This window comes from Mesoplodon mirus (assembly GCF_964341445.2).
Source record: "Mesoplodon mirus genome assembly, chromosome: 11".
In the NCBI taxonomy this organism is placed as follows: domain Eukaryota; kingdom Metazoa; phylum Chordata; class Mammalia; order Artiodactyla; family Ziphiidae; genus Mesoplodon; species Mesoplodon mirus.
Window position 1 is genome coordinate 97,109,692 of NC_138987.1, and position 22,361 is coordinate 97,132,052.

Genomic DNA, 22,361 nt, shown 5'->3' on the forward strand with positions numbered 1-22,361 from the left:
AGATACCAGATAAATGTTAGGATTGCAGAGTGGTTTCAGGAGTGTAGGCAGCGGGGATTCTGGATTTAGGTGCCTGGGTTAGGATCCTCAGAATGAGGATCACAGAGTGTCTTCTCTGAACAAGCTCTGTGTTCACACCTTTTCTTCCCCTCGTTTTTTTTTTTTTTTTTTCTTTTTTTTTTTTTTTTTTTTCTTCTTTTTGCGGTATGCGGGCCTCTCACTGCTGTGGCCTCCCCCGTTGCGGAGCACAGGCTCCGGATGCGCAGGCCCAGCGGCCATGGCTCACGGGCCCAGCCGCTCCGCGGCATATGGGATCCTCCCAGACCGGGGCACGAACCCGTATCCCCTGCATCGGCAGGCGGACTCTCAACCACTGCGCCACCAGGGAGGCCCCTTCCCCTCGTTTTAAGCCACGCTGTGCCCCATCGTGTGGTGTCACGTTGATGTCCATATATGTTGCATACATCAAATTATGGCAACAAATTATTAGTGGTAGGTGGAGGTGCCTCTGTGTGCATCAGGTGAGGCACACAGCTCTGGTCTGGAGAACAGCTAGTTGGAACAGGAAGTGGGCTTCAGAACAAGGGGTACAAAATTAGTAGATTCTACTCTGTCTGGAACACTGCTTGGGAGATTTGAATTATTAATAAAAATTCTAGGAAGCCCAGTAGCTTTTTAGGAAACTTTATGCAATTAAGGGAAGATAAATTCCAAGCATGCTTCCAAGCACTATTATTTTTTTTTTTTGCATTTTGAATACTTTATATTGATATAATATTCATAGAGAAAGTATACAGATTATAAGCACCCATTTCAATACTTATTCACAGACGAAACACCACCCTCATCACCAGCAGCCAGGTTAAGAATTAGAACATCACCAGAAACCCGGAAGTTCCTCTCACACTCCCTTCTAGGTACCCCCCCGCCTCCCCTCCCCACCAAGGGAACACTCTTGTGACTTCTAACAGCACAGAGCTGCCATTTCCTGGTATTCTACGCAAACGGAATATCCAGTAAATACTTTCCTAAATCGAGCTTCTTTCGCTCAACACTGTATTTGTGTGGTCCATCCATTCTGTTGTGTGTGATTGTAGATCATTCTCATTACTATGTGACAACCCATCATGTGAACAGACGACAGTGTATGTATCCATTCGACTGTGGATGGACCTTTGGGTAGTTTCCAGCTTGGGGCTATTACAGATAGCCCCAAGAATACAATAATACAAACCATTACAGATAGTTTGGTTCATTGTAAAGAGGTATTAAAAAGTAAATCCACCTTCTTTTTTTTTTTAACTGTGCTTTTTTAGCATTTTTCTTTCCATTTTAACCCCCCAGGGAAGCAAGAATCTGATTGGGTCAAGAAAGAGCCTATCCTTTTCCTAAGAATTCACAGTTCGTTCTTCCTTCTCAGATCTGCATTCTCAGTAACCTTCTGTGTTTATTCTCCCCTCTCCTCCTTTTCCTAACATTAAAAAAGTAAACACCCCCTTAAAGACATTGTAAGCACATTGCCAAAAAAAGTGGAAACTCTAGAGAAGTTTAGATAAGAAAGCGACAGCCTCCTGCCGTTAGCGCCATTCTCCCCAGTGTTTTCTTCTACATCTATTTTGCATAGTTGAGATGGTCTCTTTTCACTTAAGATTATACTGCAAGTATTTCCCCGTGTCATTTGTAACTGTGCCTCAACACTGTTTCTCCTGACTACGTGATAATCCATCCCATGTGTATGCCAAAATTATTTGACTACTCTTCTAAACTGGGACGTTTAGGATGCTTGCACTTTCATTTTGACAGTCAGAAACAATGCTGCAGTGATTATCTTGGAGGCAGATTGCTGTCCTCATTGTAGGTAATTTCCTTAAGCTAGTTCCTAGATATGGATCGAAATATATAAACCCTTTAAAGAGGTGCTGTTTAAATACTCCCACCAGCTTTAAGAACTGAGAGCAGGAAAGAACACATTTCACTACATCATCACACATTTTGAATATTGTTTAATATGGTGTATCTTCATATTGTGTGGTTTTAAGTATTTTAGAATTTCTCTTCTATTTTTTGACCTGTGAGTTATCTGGAATATATTTTATTTATTTAAAAAAATTTTTAAAATTTAATACAATTTTTAAATGTTACATGCCATTTACAGTTATTACAATATATTGATTATATTCCCTGTGTTGTACAATGTATCCTTGTAGCCTATCTTACACCCAGTGGTCTGTGTCTCCCACTCTCCCATGCCTATATTGCCCCTCTCCCCTCCCCACTGGTAAACACTAGTGTGTTCTCTGTATCTGTGAGTCTGCTTCTTTTTTGTTATATTCACTAGTTTGTTATATTTTTTAGATTCCACATATAAGTGATATCACACAGTGTTTGTCTTTCTCTGTCTCTTAGCTCATTTAGCATAATGCCCTCCAAGTCCATCCATGTTGCTGCAAATGGCAAAATTTTGTCCTGTTTTATGGCTGAGTAATATTCCATTGTATATATACCACATCCTCTTTATCCATTCATCTGTTGAGGGGTACTTAGGTTGCTTCTGTGTTTTGGTAATTGTAAATAATGCTGCTAGGGACATTGGGGTGCATGTGTCTTTTCCTACTAGTGTGTTTGTACTTTGGAGATATATACCCAGGAGTGGTAATGCTGGGTCATATGGTAAGTCTATTTTTAGTTTTTTGAGAAAGCTCCATACTGTTTTCTGGAAGTATGTTTTAAAATGTCCAAGTGTATAAGGATTTAAAAAATCTTTTAAGATAAGTTTTAATTTAGTTGTATTATAGTCAGTGAATATGGTATGTATTTTACCTGTTCTTTGAAATGTGCTGAGAATTGTGCATAATTAATTTTTGTAAATGTTAGGGTGACTAAACATCTAAATTCTTTGGGGGGGCGCTGAGGGGTTTCCTGGGATAAAAGACTTTCAGTGCTAAAATCAGGTAAGTCCTGAGCAAACTGAGCTGGTTTGGTTCCTTATGTATACCTGAGAATAATATGGATTCTCTCATGATTGGGTGCAGAGCTCTAAACAGATACATTAGGTCAAGTTTATTTATTTTTTTAAAAACAATTTTTAGTTAAAATTTTTATTTTGAAAACTGTAGATTCCCATGCAATTGGTAAGGAATAGCACAGAGAAATTCATTGTATCCTTTACAGGTTCCCTTAATGGTAACATCTTGCAAAACTATAATATAATATCACCACCGGAAATCGATGTTGATACAATCCACCCATTTTTATTCAGGCTTCACCAGCTTTACTTGTACTCATTTGTGTGTGTGTGTGTGTATTTAGTTCTGTACAATTTTATCACATGTGTAGGTTTGTGTATCCACTACCATGTCAAGATATGGCCATCGCAACAAAGGTCCCTCCTTTTGCCCTTTTATCACCACAAGTATCTCTTGTTCCTCCTCCCCCTCGCCCTTCTCTCCTACCCCTAACCCTTGGCAACCTCTCATCTGTTCTCCATTTCTAAAAGTTTGTCATTTCAAGAGTGTTATATAAATGGAGTCGTACAGTACTTAACCTTCTGCAGTTGGCTTCTTTCACTCAGGTAATTAATTCTCTGGAGAACTGCACATGTTGTTGTGTATGTATCAGTAGTTTATTCTTTCTTTTTTTAACTTTATTTATTTATTTATTTGGCTGCATTGGGACTTAGTTGTGGCACGTGGGCTCTTCAATGCTGCGTGTGGGCTTCTCTGTAGTTGTGGCATGTGTGCTCTAGAGCACGCGGGCTTAGTTGCCCTGCAGCATGTGGGATCTTAGTTCCCCAACCGGGGATCGAATCCACATCCCCGGCATTGGAAGGCGGACTCTTAACCACTGGACCACTAGGGAAGTCCCAGTTTATTCTTTCTTATTGCTGAGTGGTATTTCATGTATGGTTTGACCAGTTTGTTTAGCTATTAACCCAATGAAGGATATCTGGGTTGTTTCCAGTTTTTAACTACAGTATTATGAATAAAGCCGCTATGAACATTCATGTATAAGAGTTTGTGTGAACCTAAGTTTCTATTTCTCTGGCATAAATGCCCAAGGGTACAATTACTGGGTTTAACAATTGTTTTAAAAAATCTTTATTTTACCAAGTTCATCTGATTGACTTATGGATAATTGAGAAAGACTTTAAAGTTGATTTATTGATTTATGTATTTTGAAGCTATTTTACAAGATGCAGACAAATTCAGAATCTGTAACTTTCTATCTGTAAAATTAGAACCCCAGCTCCTGGGATAGTGGTTCAGGAATCCTACTGGGCTACTAGGACCCAAAACTCCACAAGATGTAGTGGTTGGAGCCCTCTTTAACTCTGTGGCAATAATAATGTGGTGTCATAGTTACGGAGAACATGAGAAGATTAGTCTGCAGTTGTGCATCCTTTTGATAGTAGACATTTCATTACTTTGATGGTCATCCTGAAGGCAGGAAGTGAGCATACCGTTTCGCCCACAGATGTCCCTGGAGGAGAGGAAGTGGAGGAGGACGGCTTCCCTTTAGCTGAGGTGCTGGTTGTATATGCTGGGAGCTGGGAGCCTGGCTTGAGAAATCTGGTGTGTTTGTTTATTTGGCATAAACTGAGAAGAAAGTTCTCTTTCCTGTGGAGTTGACATTGGAGAAGAGATGCTACAGAAATATGAGAAGGCAAAGATGAGCCCTGCTAGGAAATCTCTCCCCGCTTGAAGTTCTTTTGCATTTGTGCCAGCTCCACCCTGGAGAACTTACTCCCCAGGCAGGCAGAGGTCAACTCATCCATCCCCCTGCCTCTGGGTAGCCCTGCCCCAGGTGCCTCTGACAGTCACATCTTCACACGTGAGCTTCTTCTCTGGTTGCATCTGTTCATCTTCCCAGCCCAGTTCTTCAGGCTCTTACACCCTGGCCCTCAGGGATCCCTCTTCCTTGAGTTCATGGTACTTACTGTTCTCTCAACACCAATTTATTAGCCAAGCTGCCTGGAATCACCCCCCAAGAGAGCAGGGCACTCTGCCGGTGTGAGTTTCCTATCGCTGCTCTAATAAGTTGCCACCAACGTAATGGTTTAAGACAACAGAAGTTTGTTCTCTTACAGTCCTGGTCAGAAGTCTGAAAAGGGTCAAAGTCAAGGTCTGGGCAGAGCTGTGTTCCTTGTGCAGGTTCCGGGGGGGAATGTGTCCCTTGCCTTTTCTGGCTTCTCCAGGCTGCCCTCACTCCTTGGTTCGTGGCCCCTCACAACTCCAACCTCTGCTTCTGCGACCACCTTCCCTGACCCTGACCCTCCTGCCTCTCATGTAAGGACCCTTGTGATTAGACTGGGCTTCCCGGGGCAATCTAGGACAATCCACCATCTCAATATCTTTAACTGAACCACATCTTCAAAGTTCCTTTTGCCCTGTAAGGTGACATTCACAGGTTTGGGGGACTAGGGGGAAGATGTCTTAGGGCAATCACCTGGTTGACTGTACCCGCTCTTCTCAAGCCCATGGCCCTCTTCAGGCCCTCACTGTGCCTCTTCTGGAAGAGTCCATTAGCCCCTGACTGGTCTCCCGTGTCCATCCAGCCCCTCTACCATCCCTTTCCACTGCAGCCAGAGTGTTTGGCCCAGAGTCTACTGGATAAACACAGACCCTTAACCCTGACTCAGGGTTCTTGACGAGCTGTCTTACCACTTTTTCTTGTCTTACCTCTCACTAGTTTCTTTTACATGCATTAACTACCAGCCTGTTACGGCATTTATTTATTCTAACATGCCCAGAGCTTTCCTGCTTCTATGCTTTTACTTCTTTCTTTGCATCTGGAATGCCCTTTGCCCTCATTTTCACCTGTCACAATCCTATTTGACCTCATTGTCAAGGGCCTTAAAATGTGGATGACCATTGACCCAGAAATTCCATTTCCATGTATAGGAATTTCATACTATGGAAATAATCCTGAGGGTTGTGCATAGATGCAGCTTCAAAGATATTCATTGCAGCATTGTTTTTTATTTTACTTTATTTTTTTTGCATTGTTTTTTAAAAAAATTTTTTATTGAAGTATAGTTGATTTACAATGTTGTGTTAGTTGCAGGTGTACAGCAAAGTGATTCATATATATATATATATATATATATGTATATATTCTTTTTCAGATTCTTCTCCATTAGTGGTTATTACAAGATATTGAATGCAGCATGGTTAACAAAAAGAAAAAAGTAGAACCAACCTAAATAAACATCCAACGATATGGATCTGGTTAAATTGTGGAATAACAAGAAGTGAAATATGCAGTGAACAAAAGCCAAACACCCTAAAGTATTAATGCGTTGAAAAACACGATATATTCAAAAGCAGATTACAAAACCCCCTGTATAGGAAGATTTTATTTAAAAATTATATTACATACACATTAAAAAAGACAGGACAGCAGCATTCTAAACTGTTGATGGTGGTTGTTTCTCAGTAGTGGGATTATGGGTGATTTTTATTTTCTTATTTTTATTTGTCCATACTTTTTCTCCCCTACCATGACCACATGTTACTTTTATAATAATAAAAAAGCAATTAAAACTATTAAAACAATCATTCTACCCACCCTACCCAGGCCAAGTCAACCCTGTCCCTCCCTGAAGCCTTCCGCAGCCATCATCCTGGATGAATGTGAGGGGTCTGTGCCTTGACCCTGTCTCACCGTTTGAAGCTCTTAGCATGCCCCCTTTATTTGTACTTAAGAAGTTGCTACAGAGCAGTGTCTGGGTGTGGGGCTTCATCTCCCTGGTGTGAGGCTTTAGGGCTGCTCAGCCCTGGGGCGGTGCCCCCGCTAGAGTGGGGTGTGCTCAGACATCCCGAGCTGGGGCTGGGGCTCAGGGATTTGAAGGGTCACTCTTGCCAAGGGTCCTGTGTCTGGAGGCCGGGTGTCGTCTGGGAAGGCAGGCTGTTTTCAAAATTCCATTCCTATTCTCATGGAACTGGTGGTCTGATTAGGGAGATAAGGCAACAGCACATCACATGTTGTAGGAAAATACGAACATTGCCGACAGATATCATGTGGGTCCTTGCCAAGTGAGTAGTAAGAGGGCAGAGGAGGGAGAGGTAGCCACAGGTCAGGGCAGAGGAGGTGTGCTCTGGGCTGGTGACGCATCCATCAGGTCAATGCAGTTTTGCCCCAGACTTATGTAAATGTAACCCAAACACTCAGGTAGCTCAAGGCTGCTGTGGGGCACAGTCTATAGCTTTCATTTCAAATAACACGCTTTTATTAAAAAAAAATTTTTTTTTTATAGATTGCGTGTGGCATGCAGGATCTTTGTTCCCTGACCAGGGATAGAACCCATGACCCCTGCAGTGGAAGCGTGGAGTCTTAAACCGTGGACTGCCAGGGAAGTCCCTCAAATAACATGCTTTTATATACAAAGAACTTTACAGAATTCCAGGAAAACCAACAACCTCAGTGGAAAGACTAACTCAGAAAAGGTACCCTGGGCGGTTTTCAAATGTGTTTACTGATCAGTTGCATTTAATATATAAAATAGCTATTGAAACCACTGGGCTTAAGCTGTCAAATGTAAAACTCGATGGCTTGGCCTCTGACTTGGGAATTTCCTGAAGAAAGTGGCTCTTGTGGTGACAGCAGGAGTCTAGGTGTGCTAAGTGGAGTCCGGGATTGGAGAGTTGATCACCCCGCAGCCCCGTGCCCTCTGCTCACAGCACCAGCACAGCGTCCGCTGCAGCTGGTGGTTTACACAGCTCCCTTCTTAGCCAATCAGGAATCCCAACTGTACTTATCTATGTTCCCCTGTATTTAAGGAAAATCGTCTTAATATTCCAGTCAAGAGTGTTATACTCTGACAAAATAGAAATTCCAGTGTCATTTAGAAATAGTCCTGGAGAGTCTTACCAGTTACGGCTGCAGGATGACAAATGGGTGCATGACCCTGGTCCGATGTCACTGTCTGATGTCACTGTCCCCTGGCAGAGCAAACCCATGACTTTCCCTTTGCAATTTCCCCCTGACCCTCTGACGAGTGCTTTTTTTAAACCTCTGTGTTGACAAATTGGAGAGCCGCTGACAACGTCCTCAGATTTTGAGCAATTCTTTCCTTGCGATATCAGCCCTGGATCTACTTTTTAATATTTTATGCTAATGAAACAGCACAGGGAGTTCATCAAGCATTTCCGGAACACTTATTATGTGCCATGCTCAGACCAACGTACTTGGGAAATTACAGGGATGGGTAAGGCGTGGCCCGTCTTCTAGGAGAGGGAAGGGTAGAGGAGATAAGATTTAAAGAGGAAAATACAAGGCAAGATGAGTTTCCCTAGAGACATGCAGGGTGGTTCAAAGATAGGAAAGTGGTTTCTAGACAGGTAAGTGGGGATGAGGGGAGCAGGAAAGGAGAAAAGCCTCCTGGAATAGTATACGTGTAGTAGAAGACACATGAACTTTGCATCAGACAGACGTGGGTTCAGAGCCAGCTGTCTTCGTAACGCGGTGATCTTTTGCAAGTTACTTAGCCTGTCTGACCCTCAGCATCCTTATCTCTGGGGTGAATGGTTGTTAGGAGGTGTAGTGGGTTGAATGGTGCCCCTCCCCAGAAGGTATGTCCACATTCTCACCCCCGGGACCTGTGAATGTGCTCTTATTTGGAAAAAGGGTCTTGGCAGATATACTTAAGGATATCACGATGAGAGCACCTTAGATTACATAGATGGGCTCTCATGACAAGTGTCTTTTTAAGAAATACAGAGAGGAGACACAGAGGGAGAAGGGGAGACAGTGTGAAGACGGAGGCAGAGATTGGAGCGATGCAGCCACGGCCAAGGAAGTCTGGAGCCCCCAGAAGCTGGAAGAGGCAGGAAGCTCTCTCTCTCTCTTAGAGCCATTGGAGTAGCTTGGCCCCGTTGCCATCTTGATTTCGGACTGCTACGGAACTTTGAGAGAATACATTTCTGATGTATTAAGCCACCCAGTTTGTGATAGTTGGTCACTGCAGCCCCAGGAAACTCTACAGGAGGACTGCGTGTAAGAATGCATGTAAAGCATGTAGCAGAGTGCCTGGCACCAAAGGCCAAGGGAAGGATAATTAGCAGAGAGAAGGAATGGGGGGAGCGGGAGTGCCTTTTGGACGGTGAAACTGTGTGAGTGAGCACAGGAGGTGTCTGGGGAGCGAGGCCAGCGGGCGATGAGTGGGGTGCACGGTGGGGTCGGGTGCCGGTGCCCATGGGGGCCCAGGAGGAAGTTAAGACTGGTCATGAGGCCCGAGAAGGAGGAAGGTCCACAGGAAGAGAGGTGGTGGGGTCTCCGGAGGCCATTGGCTTCCAGACCCAGAGATCATGCCAACAGGCCCTGGAAGTTGCTGGGCTGCTGATCTTTAAAGAAGTCCTGTGGGAGGACTTCCCTGGTGGTCCAGTGGTTAAGACTTCTCCTTCCAATGCAGGGAGTGCGGGTTTGATCCTTGGTCGGGGAGCTAAGATCCCACGTGCCTTGTGGCCGTAAAAACAAAACATAAAAACAGAAGCAATATTTCAAATTGCTCAAACAAATTCAATAAAGACTTTAAAAATGGTCCACGTCAAAAAAATCCTAAAAATAAAAATAAAATAAAATAAGTCATGTGGGCTTGGGAAGGGGGAAGCAGAGAGAGGGGTGGACTAAAGATTTGAGATCAGTGTTTTCTGAGCCCTCCATAACCCCCCCTGGATTCTCGTGTCACTCTGACTGTAAAGAAGGTTAGATTTAATTTGATTTAAAGAAATTAAAAGGAGGTGACATATCTTGCAAATGCAAGTTTGTGGACTAAGATTCACATTCTCCACAACAGATTTGAAGATGAATGTTTAAAACTTCTGTAGTATTTTTGGAAGGCTACCCAAGAAACTGGAGACAGTATTGCCTCTGAGAAGGGAACTAGGAGGCTGGTAGGGTGACCAACTGTCCCAGTTTGCTGAGAACTGTCCCAGTTTTAGTAATGAAAATCCCATGTCCCCAGAAGTCCCTCAGTTCAGGGCAAACTGGGACAGTTGGTCACCCACTAGGGAGGAGGGGAGATTTGATTTTTCACTGTTTCCTTTCAAACATTTTGTGTTTGTACTTTTACTATGTACCCATGATACCTAACACCCCTCGCCCCCAGAGCATCAAACAATCCCCCAAACCCCTGTAACATAAAAAAACCCACCATAAGTAAAAATTAAATGTAAATGAAGAACTGAGAAAAACATTCACATATTAATGTGAGGAAACAAAAATATTATTCCTAATCTCTAAGGAGCTTTTACAAATCAGTAGGAAAAGATAAACATCTCCATTGAAAAGGAGCTAAAGACACTAGCCAGGGGACTTCCTTGATGGTGCATTGGTTAAGAATCCACCTGACAATGCAGGGGACACGGGTTCGAGCCCTGGTCCGGGAAGATCCCACATGCCACGGAGCAGCTAAGCCTGTGCTCTAGAGCCCTCGAGCCACAACTACTGAGGCTGTGTGCCACAACTACTGAAGCCCGCATTCCTAGAGCCTGTGCTCCACCACAAGAGAAGCCACTGCAATGAGAAGCCTGTGCTCTGCAACGAAGAGTAGCCCCCGCTCGTGGTAACTAGAGAAAGATCCCACGCAGCAATGAAGACCCAATGCAGCCAAATAAATAAATAAATAAACTAGCCAGAAATTCACAAAAGAAGGAATACAAATGGACAATATTAGAAAACAACCCCCAATATTTAAAGGGATGAATATTAAAAAATAATCTCATACCAATTTTTGCCAGTTAAACTACTAAATAATAAAAAAATAACTGTCTTAGTCAGCTCAGGCTTCTGTAACAAAATACCATAGAGTGGATGGCTTAAACAACAGACACTTATTTCTCACAGTTCTGGAGGCTGGAAGTCCAAGAACAAGGTGCTTGCAGATTTGGTTCTTGGTGAGGGCCCGCTTCCTGGCTTGCACACGGCTGTCTTCTCCCTGTGTCCTCATACGGTAGAGGGAGAACGCTGGTGTCTCTTCTGTTCTTATAAGGGCACTAATCCCTCCATGGGGGCCTCACACTTACAACCTCATCTAACCCTAAATACCTCTGAAAGGCCTCATCTCCTTATGCCATCACATTGGGGATTAGAACTTCAAAATATGAATTTTGGGGGACATAAACATTCAGTCCATTACTAATAAAATGCCATGGAAGGGTAAATTGATATAGTTCTTGGCAGGATGTATATAAGTCTTAACAATTTTTGTGACTTTTAAAACAGTGATTTTTTTCACATCTAGGAGTTTGTTTTAAGGCAATAGGCCTTGTATGTGAAGATGGGTGTGCAAGGATGCTGGTCCCTCTGCTATTTGTGAGAGCAAAGCCAACACGCCAATGTCACTGGCATCAGGGCTTTATCTTGTAAGTGAAAATTTCAACTGTCCAGAAAACTAGAGAGGATAATATAAAGATATCCATGTTCCAGTATCTTTTTATAAAAATTTATTCTTTTACTGAAGTGTAGTTGAATTACAATGTTGTGTTAATTACTGCTGTATAGCAAAGTGACTCAGTTATACATATATATATTCTTTTCCATATTCTTTTCCATTATGGTTTATCACAGGATATTGAATATAGTTCCCTGTGCTATACAGTAGGACCTTGTTGTTTATCCATCCTATATACCAGTTTGTGTCTGCTAGTCCCAAACTCCCTATGCAACCCTCTCCCACCCCCCTCCCCCTTGGCAACCACCAGTCTTTTCTCTATGTCCCTGATTCTGTTTCAGTTTCATAGATCGGTTCATTTGTATCATATTTTAGATTCCACATGTAAGTGATATCATATGGCATTTGTCTCTTTCTGACTTACTTCACTTAGCATGATAATCTCCAGGTCCGCCCATGTTGCTGCAAATGGCATTATTTCATTCTTTTTTTATGGCTGAGTAGTATTCCATTGTATATATGTACCACATCTTTATTCATTCATCTGTTGATGGACATTTAGGTTGTTTCCATGTTTTGGCATGTTCCAGCCTTCTTAATGTGTTTCCATATTTGTCTCATATTTTTGGAATTATTAAGTAAATAAAACATATACAGAGAGATATAGCCCCTCATGTACCACTCTCTGGATCCCATCTTCTCTCTTCCTCCCTAAAGGTGACCACTACCCTGAATTTAGTGGTTATCCACTGTACATGTTGACTTTTCCTGCAATTAAACATGTTTATAAGCAGTAATATACTGTTTTACTTTACATGGTCTTTATTTAGCTTTACATAAATACTATCGTGCTGTAGAGAGTCTCTGACACTTGCTTTCATTTTCTGCTCAACATTATTTTGGGGATTTATCCATGTTGGTAGATGTAGCCTTGATGATTTTTGACTGCTGTTTGGTATTTCATAGGATGAATGTATCACCATTTATTTATTCATACTGTTGAAGTATATTTAATTGTTTACATGCTTGTGAACTACATTCACTGCTGCAGTGAACATTCTGTGCAAGTTGCTTTGTGCATGTAGGTGAAAGTTTCGCCAAGTGATATGCCCAGGAGTGCATGTGCTGGGCCATGGGAAGAGCATCTTTAAATCTCTTAGCTATTTCCAGATTTTCCTCCAAAGTGATATACCACTTGTCCTAACAACAGCAAATAGTTCCAATAGCCCCACATCCTGGCCAATGTGATGGGAAGATAGCTATGTGGTTTTATTTTGGATTTCCTTAGTGACCAGTGGGGTTGAATGATTTTTCATATGTTTACTAGCCAAATGGGTTTTCTTCTTTTCTGTGAATTGCCTTTCCATATCACTTATCTATTGTTACTGGGTAGTTTGTCCATACCTTAATTTTTTTAAAAAAATTAAGATATAATTTAAAAAAATAAAAAGAAAGGAAATTCCCTGTCAGTCCAGTGGTTAGGACTCAGCACTCTTACTGCCGTGGCCTGGGTTCAATCCCTGGTGGACAAACTAAGATCCCACAAGCTGCATGGCACAGTCCCCCCCCCCAAAAAAAGGTATAACAGACATGTAACATTGTATTGGTTTCAGGTATACAATATAATGATTTGATATTTGTAAATATTGTGAAATGATCACCTCAATTAGTCTAAGTAACATGTTAACATCTATCACCACACATAGTTACAATAACAACTTTTTTTCTTGTGAGAACTTTTAAGATCCACTCTCTCAGCAACTTTCCAATACTGATTACCGTATTATTAATTGTAGTCGCCATGCTGTATGATACATCCCATGACTTAACTATTTTATAACTGGAAGTTTGTATTTTTGACCCCCTTCACCCATTTTGCCCACCCCTTACCCCCTGGGGCCTCTGACAACCACCTGTTCTCTGTTTCTATGACCTTGGTTTCTTGTTTTGTTGTTGTTGCTTGTTTTTGTTTTTGTTTTTGTTTTAGATTTCATGTATAAGTGAGATCATTCACGTATAAGTGACGTCATTCACATATAGGTGAGATCATTCACATATAAGTGACATCATTCACGTATAAGTGAGATCATTTACGTATAAGTGACATCATTCACTGTATAAGTGAGTGTTTGTTTCAGATTCTACGTATAAGTGAGATCATTCACGTATAAGTGAGATCATTCACGTATAAGTGAGATCATTCACGTATAAGCGACATGATCATCCACGTATAAGTGAGCTCATCCACGTATAAGTGAGATCATTCACGTATAAGTGAGATCATTCACGTATAAGCGACATCATTCATGTATAAGTGAGATCATCCACGTATAAGTGAGCTCATCCACGTATAAGTGAGATCATTCACGTATAAGTGAGTTTTTTAGATTTCACGTATAAGTGGGATCATGTATTTGTATTTCTCTGGCTCATTTCACTTAGCATAATGCCCTCAAGTTTCATCCACATTGTTGCAAATGGCAAGATTTCCATCTCTTATGGCTGAATAATAATATTCCATTGTATATATACCACATTTTCTATATCCATTCCTCTATCAATGGATATATCAGTTGTTTCCCTATCTTGGCTACTGTGAATGCTGCTGTAATGTACATGAGGGTGCAGACATTTCTTTGAAATAGTGATTTAATTTCTTTCAGATATATACAGGGAAGTGGGATGACTAGATCATATGGTAGTTCTATTTAAATTTTTTTGAGGAATCTCCATAGTGTTTTCCACAGTGGCTCTCCCAGTTTATATTCACACCAACAGTGCACAAGTGTTCTCATCTCTCCACATCCTCACCAACATTTGTTATTTTTTACCTTTTTGATAATAAAAACTTATCTCTTTGATAATAGCCGTTGTCCATTTTTATTGATGATTTAAAATTTGAAATTGTCTGAACTATTCTTAATCTTTTGCTTTCCACAAGGATTTTGTATCAGCTTGTCTAATTTCATGAAAAACCCTGTTACATTTTGATTGGAATTGCATTTAATTTATACAGTAATTTGGAGATAATTGGTATCTTAACAATCCTGTGATTTCAGTAAGTATGAGCACAGTGTATCTCCCTGTTGGGTCTTCTGTTATGTCTTGCAATAAAATTTATGATTTTCTGCATAATGGTTGTGTGCAGATTTTATTGTATTTATTGTTAAGAATTATTTATTTATTCTTAAGAATAATTTATTTTTATTGTATTCTTATTGTATTTATTTTTTGTTGTTTTACTAATAGGGTCACTTTAAATAGTACATTTTGTAATTATATAGGAACATAATAGATTTTAAAGATTAGTCTTATTTTAGCAAACTGCTGAACTCTAATAAAATTCTCTTATGTAGAATTCTCTGGAATTTTTCTACGTAGACAGTCATATCTTTAAATAATAACTATCTTGCTTTTTTTTTTTCTTTCTTTTGCTGTACCACACGGAATGCAAGATCTTAGTTCCCTGACCAGGGATCAAACCTGTGCCCTTTGTGTTGGAAACACAGAGTCTTAACCACTGGACCATCAGGGAAATTCCTCTTGCTTTTTCTTTTTGAAGCCATATACCTTATATTTCCTTCTCTTTTTTTCTTTTCTTTTTTTTTTTTTTTTCTGTACTGACCTGGACATCTGATCCAATGTTGACTAGCAGTGATGATATTGGGCATTTTTGTCTTGTTCTGATTTTTAAAGGGAAAGTGGCTTATATTTTTACCACAATTGTGAGGTTTGCTCTATTACTCAGGTCAAGGACATTCCCTTCTTTTTGTGGGTTACAAAGATGTTTTTGTGTGCTTGTTTTCCATAAGTGGATGTTGTTGATTTTTACCCAAAGCTTTTTCCACCTTGCCTTATAATTCAATAATTTCTTTCTTTATACATTTTGAGCTGATATTATGAAGTGCACATAATTATAGCTTCCTGGTACATTTCTCTTTTTATCTTCTTTGTATCCTCTTTGTCTGTAATAATGACTTTTTTTCTTAAGGTCTATTTTGTCTGATAGTAGTATAATCAGCTTTCTCTTGGTTATCATTTGGCTTTTCTTTTTTTTCTTCCTTGAAGTATTGTGTCTTTATGTTTTAGGCCTAGCTCTTGAACATTGCTAGATGTGTGTCATCCAACCTGATAAACTGTTTCTTTTTACTGTTGACTATAATTGTTTGGATTTTTGCTATCTTATTTTATATTATTTGTGGTGCTGTTTCTTTGTTTTCTCCTGGGTGAGTCTAGATGTCTTTGTTTCCAGCTCCCCACCCTCCACCCCTCAATGGTTTGGAAAACATACATTCAATTCTATTCTTTTAGCATCCTCTCTTAGAATTTGACTGTGCATTCTAGCCACCACAAAGTCTACAGTTACCACCTCTTTCTTTCTTCTGAGCAATACAAGGACCTTACTACACTTCCACTCTCATCACCCCCTCCCCATCCTAGGTGCTATTGCTGTCTGGTATTTTGGTTCCATCTTATTTTTTAACTCTCCAGTTTATCCTTATTATTGTTATTGTTTTATGCAATCACTGCCTGCTCCTCTTTACCCCCATGTTTACCAATTTCTTTCTTTATCTTTTCCTCTGGCATTTTCTTTGTGGGTTTAATTTTCTTCTTCCTGAAGTATCTTCTTCAGTAGTTCTTTCAGAAAGGACTGTTAATAATAAACACACTGCCTGTTTTCTGAAAAAATGTTTCTACTTTCCCCAATCTCTGAATGATAATTTAACTACCTAGTTAACCCCCTCACACATCCCCCTGACCTTAACCTTCCTGTGCTTCTTTTAGACTGCCAGGGTCTGAACCTCTGTGCTCAAGGCCCAGAGTATTGAGGAGTTAATGAGCCCAGGAGCAGCCCTTGACAGTTAAGGACCAGTGTAGGTTATTTTAGAAATACCTCTGCTTTCTTGACCCAGGAGTGGGATAATTCTGTGGCATGTGTCTTAACCTTTCTCCTAGACTTTCCTCATGGATGAAGCTCAGCTGACCATGTGGTAGCTGGCTTAATAAACACGTTTTATTGGCTGTTCTCCCTTCCCCATATCATGTCTCCACTTGCCTGCCTGTGTTTCCTGCTTTCCCAAATAAATTATCTGCACTAAAATTCTCAGGGCCTGCTTTGGGTTGGGGGAGGGAGTGGCATTCAAGCTAAGGTAGCGTGGTTGAGAATCTACGTTGAAGGACGTATTCTCAGTACTTCTTTTTGGATCCTTTCCTTCTATCGTTTTTCATCTCCTTATAACTTCCTAAACTCTTATCTTCCAGCACATATTTCTTCCGAGATGTCTGGTGTTTGTACCGGAATTTTAAAAATTAATTTACTATATATTTTCACTTCTATAAGTTCTTTTTAAAAAAACATTTTATTGGATTATAGTTGCCTAAAAGTTCTTTTTCAAGTCTTCCTCTTCTTTTCTAGTGATGTCTTATTCTTTTGTTTTCAATTCCTGCCCTTTAGTCTATGATTTCTTTCTTTCTTTCTTTCTTTCTTTCTTTCTTTCTTTCTTTCTTTCTTTCTTTCTTTTCTTTTCTTTTCTTTTCTTTTCTTTTCTTTTCTTTCTCTGTTGGGTCTTCGTTGCTGTGTGCAGGCTTTCTCTAGTTGCAACGAGTGGGGGCTACCCTTTGTTGTGGTGCGCGGGCTTCTCATTGCCATGGCTTCTTTGGTTGTGGAGCACGGACTCTAGAGCGCAGGCTCGGTAGTTGTGGCGCATGGGCTGAGTTCCTCCTTGGCATGTGGGATCTTCCTGGACTAGTGCTTGAACCTGTGTCCCCTGCATTGGCAGGCGGTTTCTTAACCACTGTGCCACCAGGGAAGTCCCTAAACACCTGTTTTTAATTTTTCTGAGTATATACCTAGGAATGGAATTGCTGGGTAATATGGTATTATATGTTTAACTTATTGAAGGACCACCAGACTATTTTCCACAAGAATTGCACCATTTCACATTCTCACCAACAATGTACGAGGTAAGGGATTCAAGCATTCCACAATCTCTCCAACACTTTTTGCTTCTTACTATATCCATCCTAATGAAGTGTGAAGTGGTATCTCGTGGTTTTGAGTCACGTGTCCCTGATAACTAATGATGCTGAGCATCTTTTCATGTATTTTTTGGCCCTTGTGTATATCTCCTTTGGAGAAATGTCAATTCAAGTCTTTTGCCCATTCTATTTGGGTCATTTGTCTTTTTCTTTTAAATTTATTTATTTTATTTATTTATTTTTGGCTGCATTGGTTCTTTGTTGCTGTGCGTGGGCTTTCTCTAGTTGCAGCGAGCAGGGGCTACTCTTCATCGCAGTGCGCAGGCTTCTCACTGTGGTGGCTTCTCGTGTTGTGGAGCGCAGGCTCTAGGCATGCAGGCTTCAGTAGTTGTGGCTCACGGGCTCTAGAGCACAGGCTCAGTAGTTGTGGCACACGGGCTTAGTTGCTCCGCGGCATGTGGGATCTTCCCGGACCAGGGCTTGAACCCGTGTCCCCTGCATTGGCAGGTGGATTCTTAACCACTGCGCCATCAGGGAAGTCCTAGCTGTGCTTTTAAAGAACATTTGTTGGGACTTCCCTGGTGGTCCAGTGTCTAAGACTCTGTGCTCCCAGTGCAGGGGGCCCAGGTTTGATCCCTGGTCGGGGAACTAGATCCCACATGCTGCCACTAAGAGGCACATGCTGCAACTAAAAGAGCCCATGTGCTGCAACTAAAGATCCTGGGTGCCGCAACTAAGATCCGTCACAGCCAAATAAATAAATATTAAAAAAAGAAAAAGAACATTTGTTGTATTTAACACAGCATTTCGAAATGTTTTGTAGTGGGCGGATTTTCAGGTTATCTAGTAAAAAGAAAAGTTGGAAATGGAAATCCTTAAGTGGCTTTTCTGCTATATCATGCTAATTCTGCCTCTTCTGCCACTTATTTCTTGGGAACATCTTCCTCTCCTGGGGCAGTAAAGGGAGTGGTGGGGTGTGAGGGGTGTGCATGGGGAGGGGGAGGTTGGGGACAAAAGGTTTCCCAGACTCTTGGGGCTGGTGCCATGACATGAGAAGCAGCAGTGTGGGCTTCCTCACCGAGATGTGTCTTAGGCTGCCTGTCACAGAGCCTGGGGTCCCAGCATGAGAGTCCCCATCCTCCTCTGTTTTATTGGCTACCTCTTTTATCAAGAATTAGTTTAGCAGATGATTGAGAATTAGACTCCAGGGAATTAGAGGTTGGGAAGAAAGATTGGTGTGTGTGGTGTGTATTTTTGTGGTATGTGTATGTGATGTGTGGTGTGTGTATGGTATGTGTGTGTGTTGTGTATATGGTGTGTGGTGTGTATGTGTGTGTGTAAGGTCAGGGAGGAGTCAAGGCAGCAGAGGTGGTTGGAAGTGTCTCCGGGAAGAGTACTAGCAGCTGACGGCCCAGCCATCATTTCAGAAGGGCCTGGAATAGTGACCAGGCCCCTCATCTTTAACTTGTCCATTCTCTGGCCAGGACCCACACCGACGGTTCCCATCGGGGCTGGAACCGGATTACTCACACCTAGCGGGACAGGAAGCATCAGCTCTCTCCTTCCTCTAAACACGGCTGCTAAATTGGCTCAGGTTGAGGTGTTTTTCCAGACTTCCCTGGAATCTGGCCCTGGAAACCGGATCCAAAAGCTCAGTTGCTCCAGTCTGGATTCTTCCCTGGCCTGCGCTGGCCTGCCCCGGACAGCCAGCCTTCCTGGTATTGCCGTCTGTGGGGCAGTGTCTGAGGGGCACCCGTGACTGTGTAGGGGTGCCAGGAGGGCCAGGCAGCTCCTTAGGGCAGCTGCTAGGAAGTCTCCCACCAAAGCGTTCAAAGCCTTATCGCCTTGGAGGTGTTTCTAATGCCATTTCCGTTCATTGTTTCCTCTCGGTCATTAGGAGGAGGCCTATCCCCTGTGGTGGCAGCTCACAGCTATTGTGGTGGGAAAGGGGGGGCTGACGGACGTCACAGCTTGGGCTTTATCTCCCCTCGGCCCAGGGTGTCCACAGCACGGGGGTCACTCACCAGCAAGACAGTGCCAAGCCACAGAAGGTCCTGGAGAGCATGGCCTAGGTCTGGTGGCACCACTGCAGAGGCTGAGTTTCCCGAAGGACCTTGGGGTCACCTGCAGTCCCCATTTGCAGGGGAAGGTATGGTCTTTGGGGAAGAGGGCTGGCTCATAGTGGGAGGAAGATGCAGGACTGATCCTCACCCCTGGGGAGCTGGGGTTCTCCATCCCTGGACTAGCTTGGAGGGTGATTCACAGCCAGGGACCCTCTAATGCTACCTCCTCCACTTGCCTCTGGGGGTCCTGTGGCTGCTTACGCTCCTGCCTGGGCTTTACTGCTTGTAATACTTGACCAGATGGGACAGGAATGAGCTCTGCCCTCACCTCTGGGTACCTTCTGGAAGCAGCCTGATGTACCTGTGTGTTGGGCACCTGCTCCAAGACCAAGCCTTGGCCATAGTAGACATTAGAGTGTTCCTTCCACAGATACATCATGGATGGGGTTTACCTCTCCCTTGTTTGGCTGGATGGGGCAGTGGGTGGTAAAGGAGCTCCCCACCCCCAGGGAATCTCAGGTGACAGACTCTGCACTTAATTTTGCAGCTTTTCCAGAGGAGGGAGCTGTGGCCGGGACCCTAAGTGACTCGGGGTATTCTGTGCCAGCCAGGGTCAGTTGTCCTTTTCTGGGGCGGCCACACCACAGGGAACCTTGCCCACCACCCAGGGCTGCTGGACTCCTGTCTATTTATCAGATCAACTCAGCAAATGTTGCCTGAACACCTCCTGGGTGCTGGGCACTGTGCTAGGTGCTGGGATGGGGATGAGAGAGGAGTTGGTGTACATTGTGGGTGATTGACCAGAAAGCCTGGCTCCTGAGTGTTCTCAAAGCCTGGTGCCTGTGGTAGGAGAAGAAGCAAGACAGTTCCTACTCCCCAGTTTGCTGCCGAGCGTGAAAGGATGCAGAGCAGGAGGGAATGAGGTGCCCCCGGCTCTGAGCGGCCACGGGAGCTCAGGGGATGACACCTGGGGGCATGTGGAGGCCAAGGCAGGGCTTTCCTCTCTGTGTGCAGCAGGGACCGCTGTTTGGGGAAGGATGCCTGGGGTCCTGGATCACAGTGATTGTTACTCTTGGGCCTGGCCACAGGCTTTTTTGGGGACCAGCAGTCCATGTTTAAGGGGCAAATGAGAGTGATTCTCTTCTCTTGCTTGAAAAAAATTCTCCCTACTTCATGCATGGCCAGGAGCACATAGCAGCAGCCACCTGTGTGGCCAGTGATCGCGAGCTCAACTCTCCTGCTTCTCCGCAGATGATCCCTGCCAGGCTCACGAGGTTGCTGCTTGCTCTGGCCCTCACCTTGCCAGGTAGGTACAAAGGGGCTGCCACTCTTCACTGCTGCCTCAGGGCCATTGGGAACCCCTCCCTGCCAGGGACCAGCAGGTGTGTCTGGAGCCCACCTGTGTGCCCAGCCCCACGTTCGGCTCATGCCGGGGCTGCCGGAGTCACTGGCTCCCCGGTTAATTCCTCTTATGAAGGTTTGCAGAGCCCACTGCCCTGGACTTGTGTTTCTCAAGGACCCGGTGCCTGTAAATGTCTTCTCCAGTTAGGGAACTAAGAAGCACCAGGGCCACACAGAACAGTCCTGTATGCTGGGGATGGAGGATGGGGAGGAAGGAATCCAAGACTTGGGCAGATTATTAGCTTTGGAATGGATTGTGGAGCTCATCTAGCTGTACAGGTGTACATCTGATAGTACCGATGAAGAGACTGAAATGACTGCTCCAAAGTCACACAGAACCCAAATCCGAGGCCAGCTCTCCTTCACTGTACAGCACTGCCCTGCTTCCCTCACTGAGAGGCTGAGTCTGTGCAAGGCAAGGGGGACCCTTTTCTGATCCTGAGTCTCCATTTAGATGACTAGGCCAGCAGCATCCAGCCTGCTGCTCACGGGTTAGTCGGGCAGAATGTACATTCGTCATACCCTCTGCATCTTTCTACTAGGTGTGTTCTGTGCCAGGGGATCCAGAAAACTTAGAGATGGACAGCTGTGGTTTCCACCTGCCAGCACACACACACACACACACATACACACAGTGTGAGAGTGGCAGGAGATAGCGTATGACCCTGCAGGAGTCAATACTTCACAGATTCTATGTGTCAGGCACACAGGTTGATCTGTTTAGAATTCAATATATTCAAGATATACCAGTAGATGAATGTAGAAGGATGCTCATTACAATCTATGTACATATCAGAAAACTGGAAAATGCTAGAATCTGTACCAAATCCATTTAGATGCAAAAGATAATGCAGCCACCAAAAATGTTTTGGAAGTACGGCATGATAAATTCTTTACAATATATTGAGAAATAAACAGGTGATAAACAGTTTGCTCAGCATGCTGACAAATTTGCAAAAAATCTGTATATACACAGTAAAATAGAAATAAAAGATAAACGCTAAAACGTTAACTCTAGTTATTGCTGCATGTTGGTTACAGATGATTTTAATTTCTTTTTGTTATTCTTCCATAGTCTCCAAATTCTCTCTAATGAGCACGCAGTACATTTAAAAATCAGTGAATATATGTCATTAAAATGAATAGGTTTCCTGAAAAACCGTTCCTCCCTTATTGCTGAGTCCTGGGTCATATTTTGGTGCTGAAAACAACAGCTTTATTGTCACTGAGGATGGCAAGTTCTTCCCCGGAGCCTAATTTCTAACAGACGCAGCCTCGTTTCTACCAGGCTGCAGTGGTTTGGGCTGGTGGTACCAGCTACGCTCACGTGTGGCCTTTCCCTCCAGGGGCCCTTTGTGGAGAAGGCACTCTTGGCAGGTCGTCGATGGCCCGATGCAGCCTCTTCGGAGGTGACTCCGTCAACACCTTTGATGAGAGCATGTACAGCTTTGAGGGAAGCTGTAGTTATCTCCTGGCGGGGGACTGCCAGACACACTCCTTCTCTCTCATAGGTGAGTCCGGGCCCTGGG

At 43.1% G+C, this 22,361-nt stretch overlaps 1 protein-coding gene across 5 annotated transcripts in view; it reads left to right on the forward strand.

Moving 5' to 3' along the window:
• The window catches only part of VWF (von Willebrand factor), a 195,967-nt gene that overhangs the window by 41,748 nt on the left and 131,858 nt on the right, over positions 1-22,361 (forward strand). For 2 of the 5 annotated variants that reach the window (XM_082636932.1, XM_082636931.1), the window contains exons 5-7: positions 19,366-19,517; positions 20,683-20,737; positions 22,179-22,343. In XM_082636932.1, the coding sequence (XP_082493058.1) occupies positions 20,683-20,737; positions 22,179-22,343 (220 nt within the window). In that variant the 5' untranslated portion in view covers positions 19,366-19,517. Of the gene's footprint in view, positions 1-19,363; positions 19,518-20,616; positions 20,738-22,178; positions 22,344-22,361 lie in introns of those variants that run through there. The other 3 variants (XM_082636933.1, XM_082636935.1, XM_082636934.1) reach the window with 3 other exon arrangements.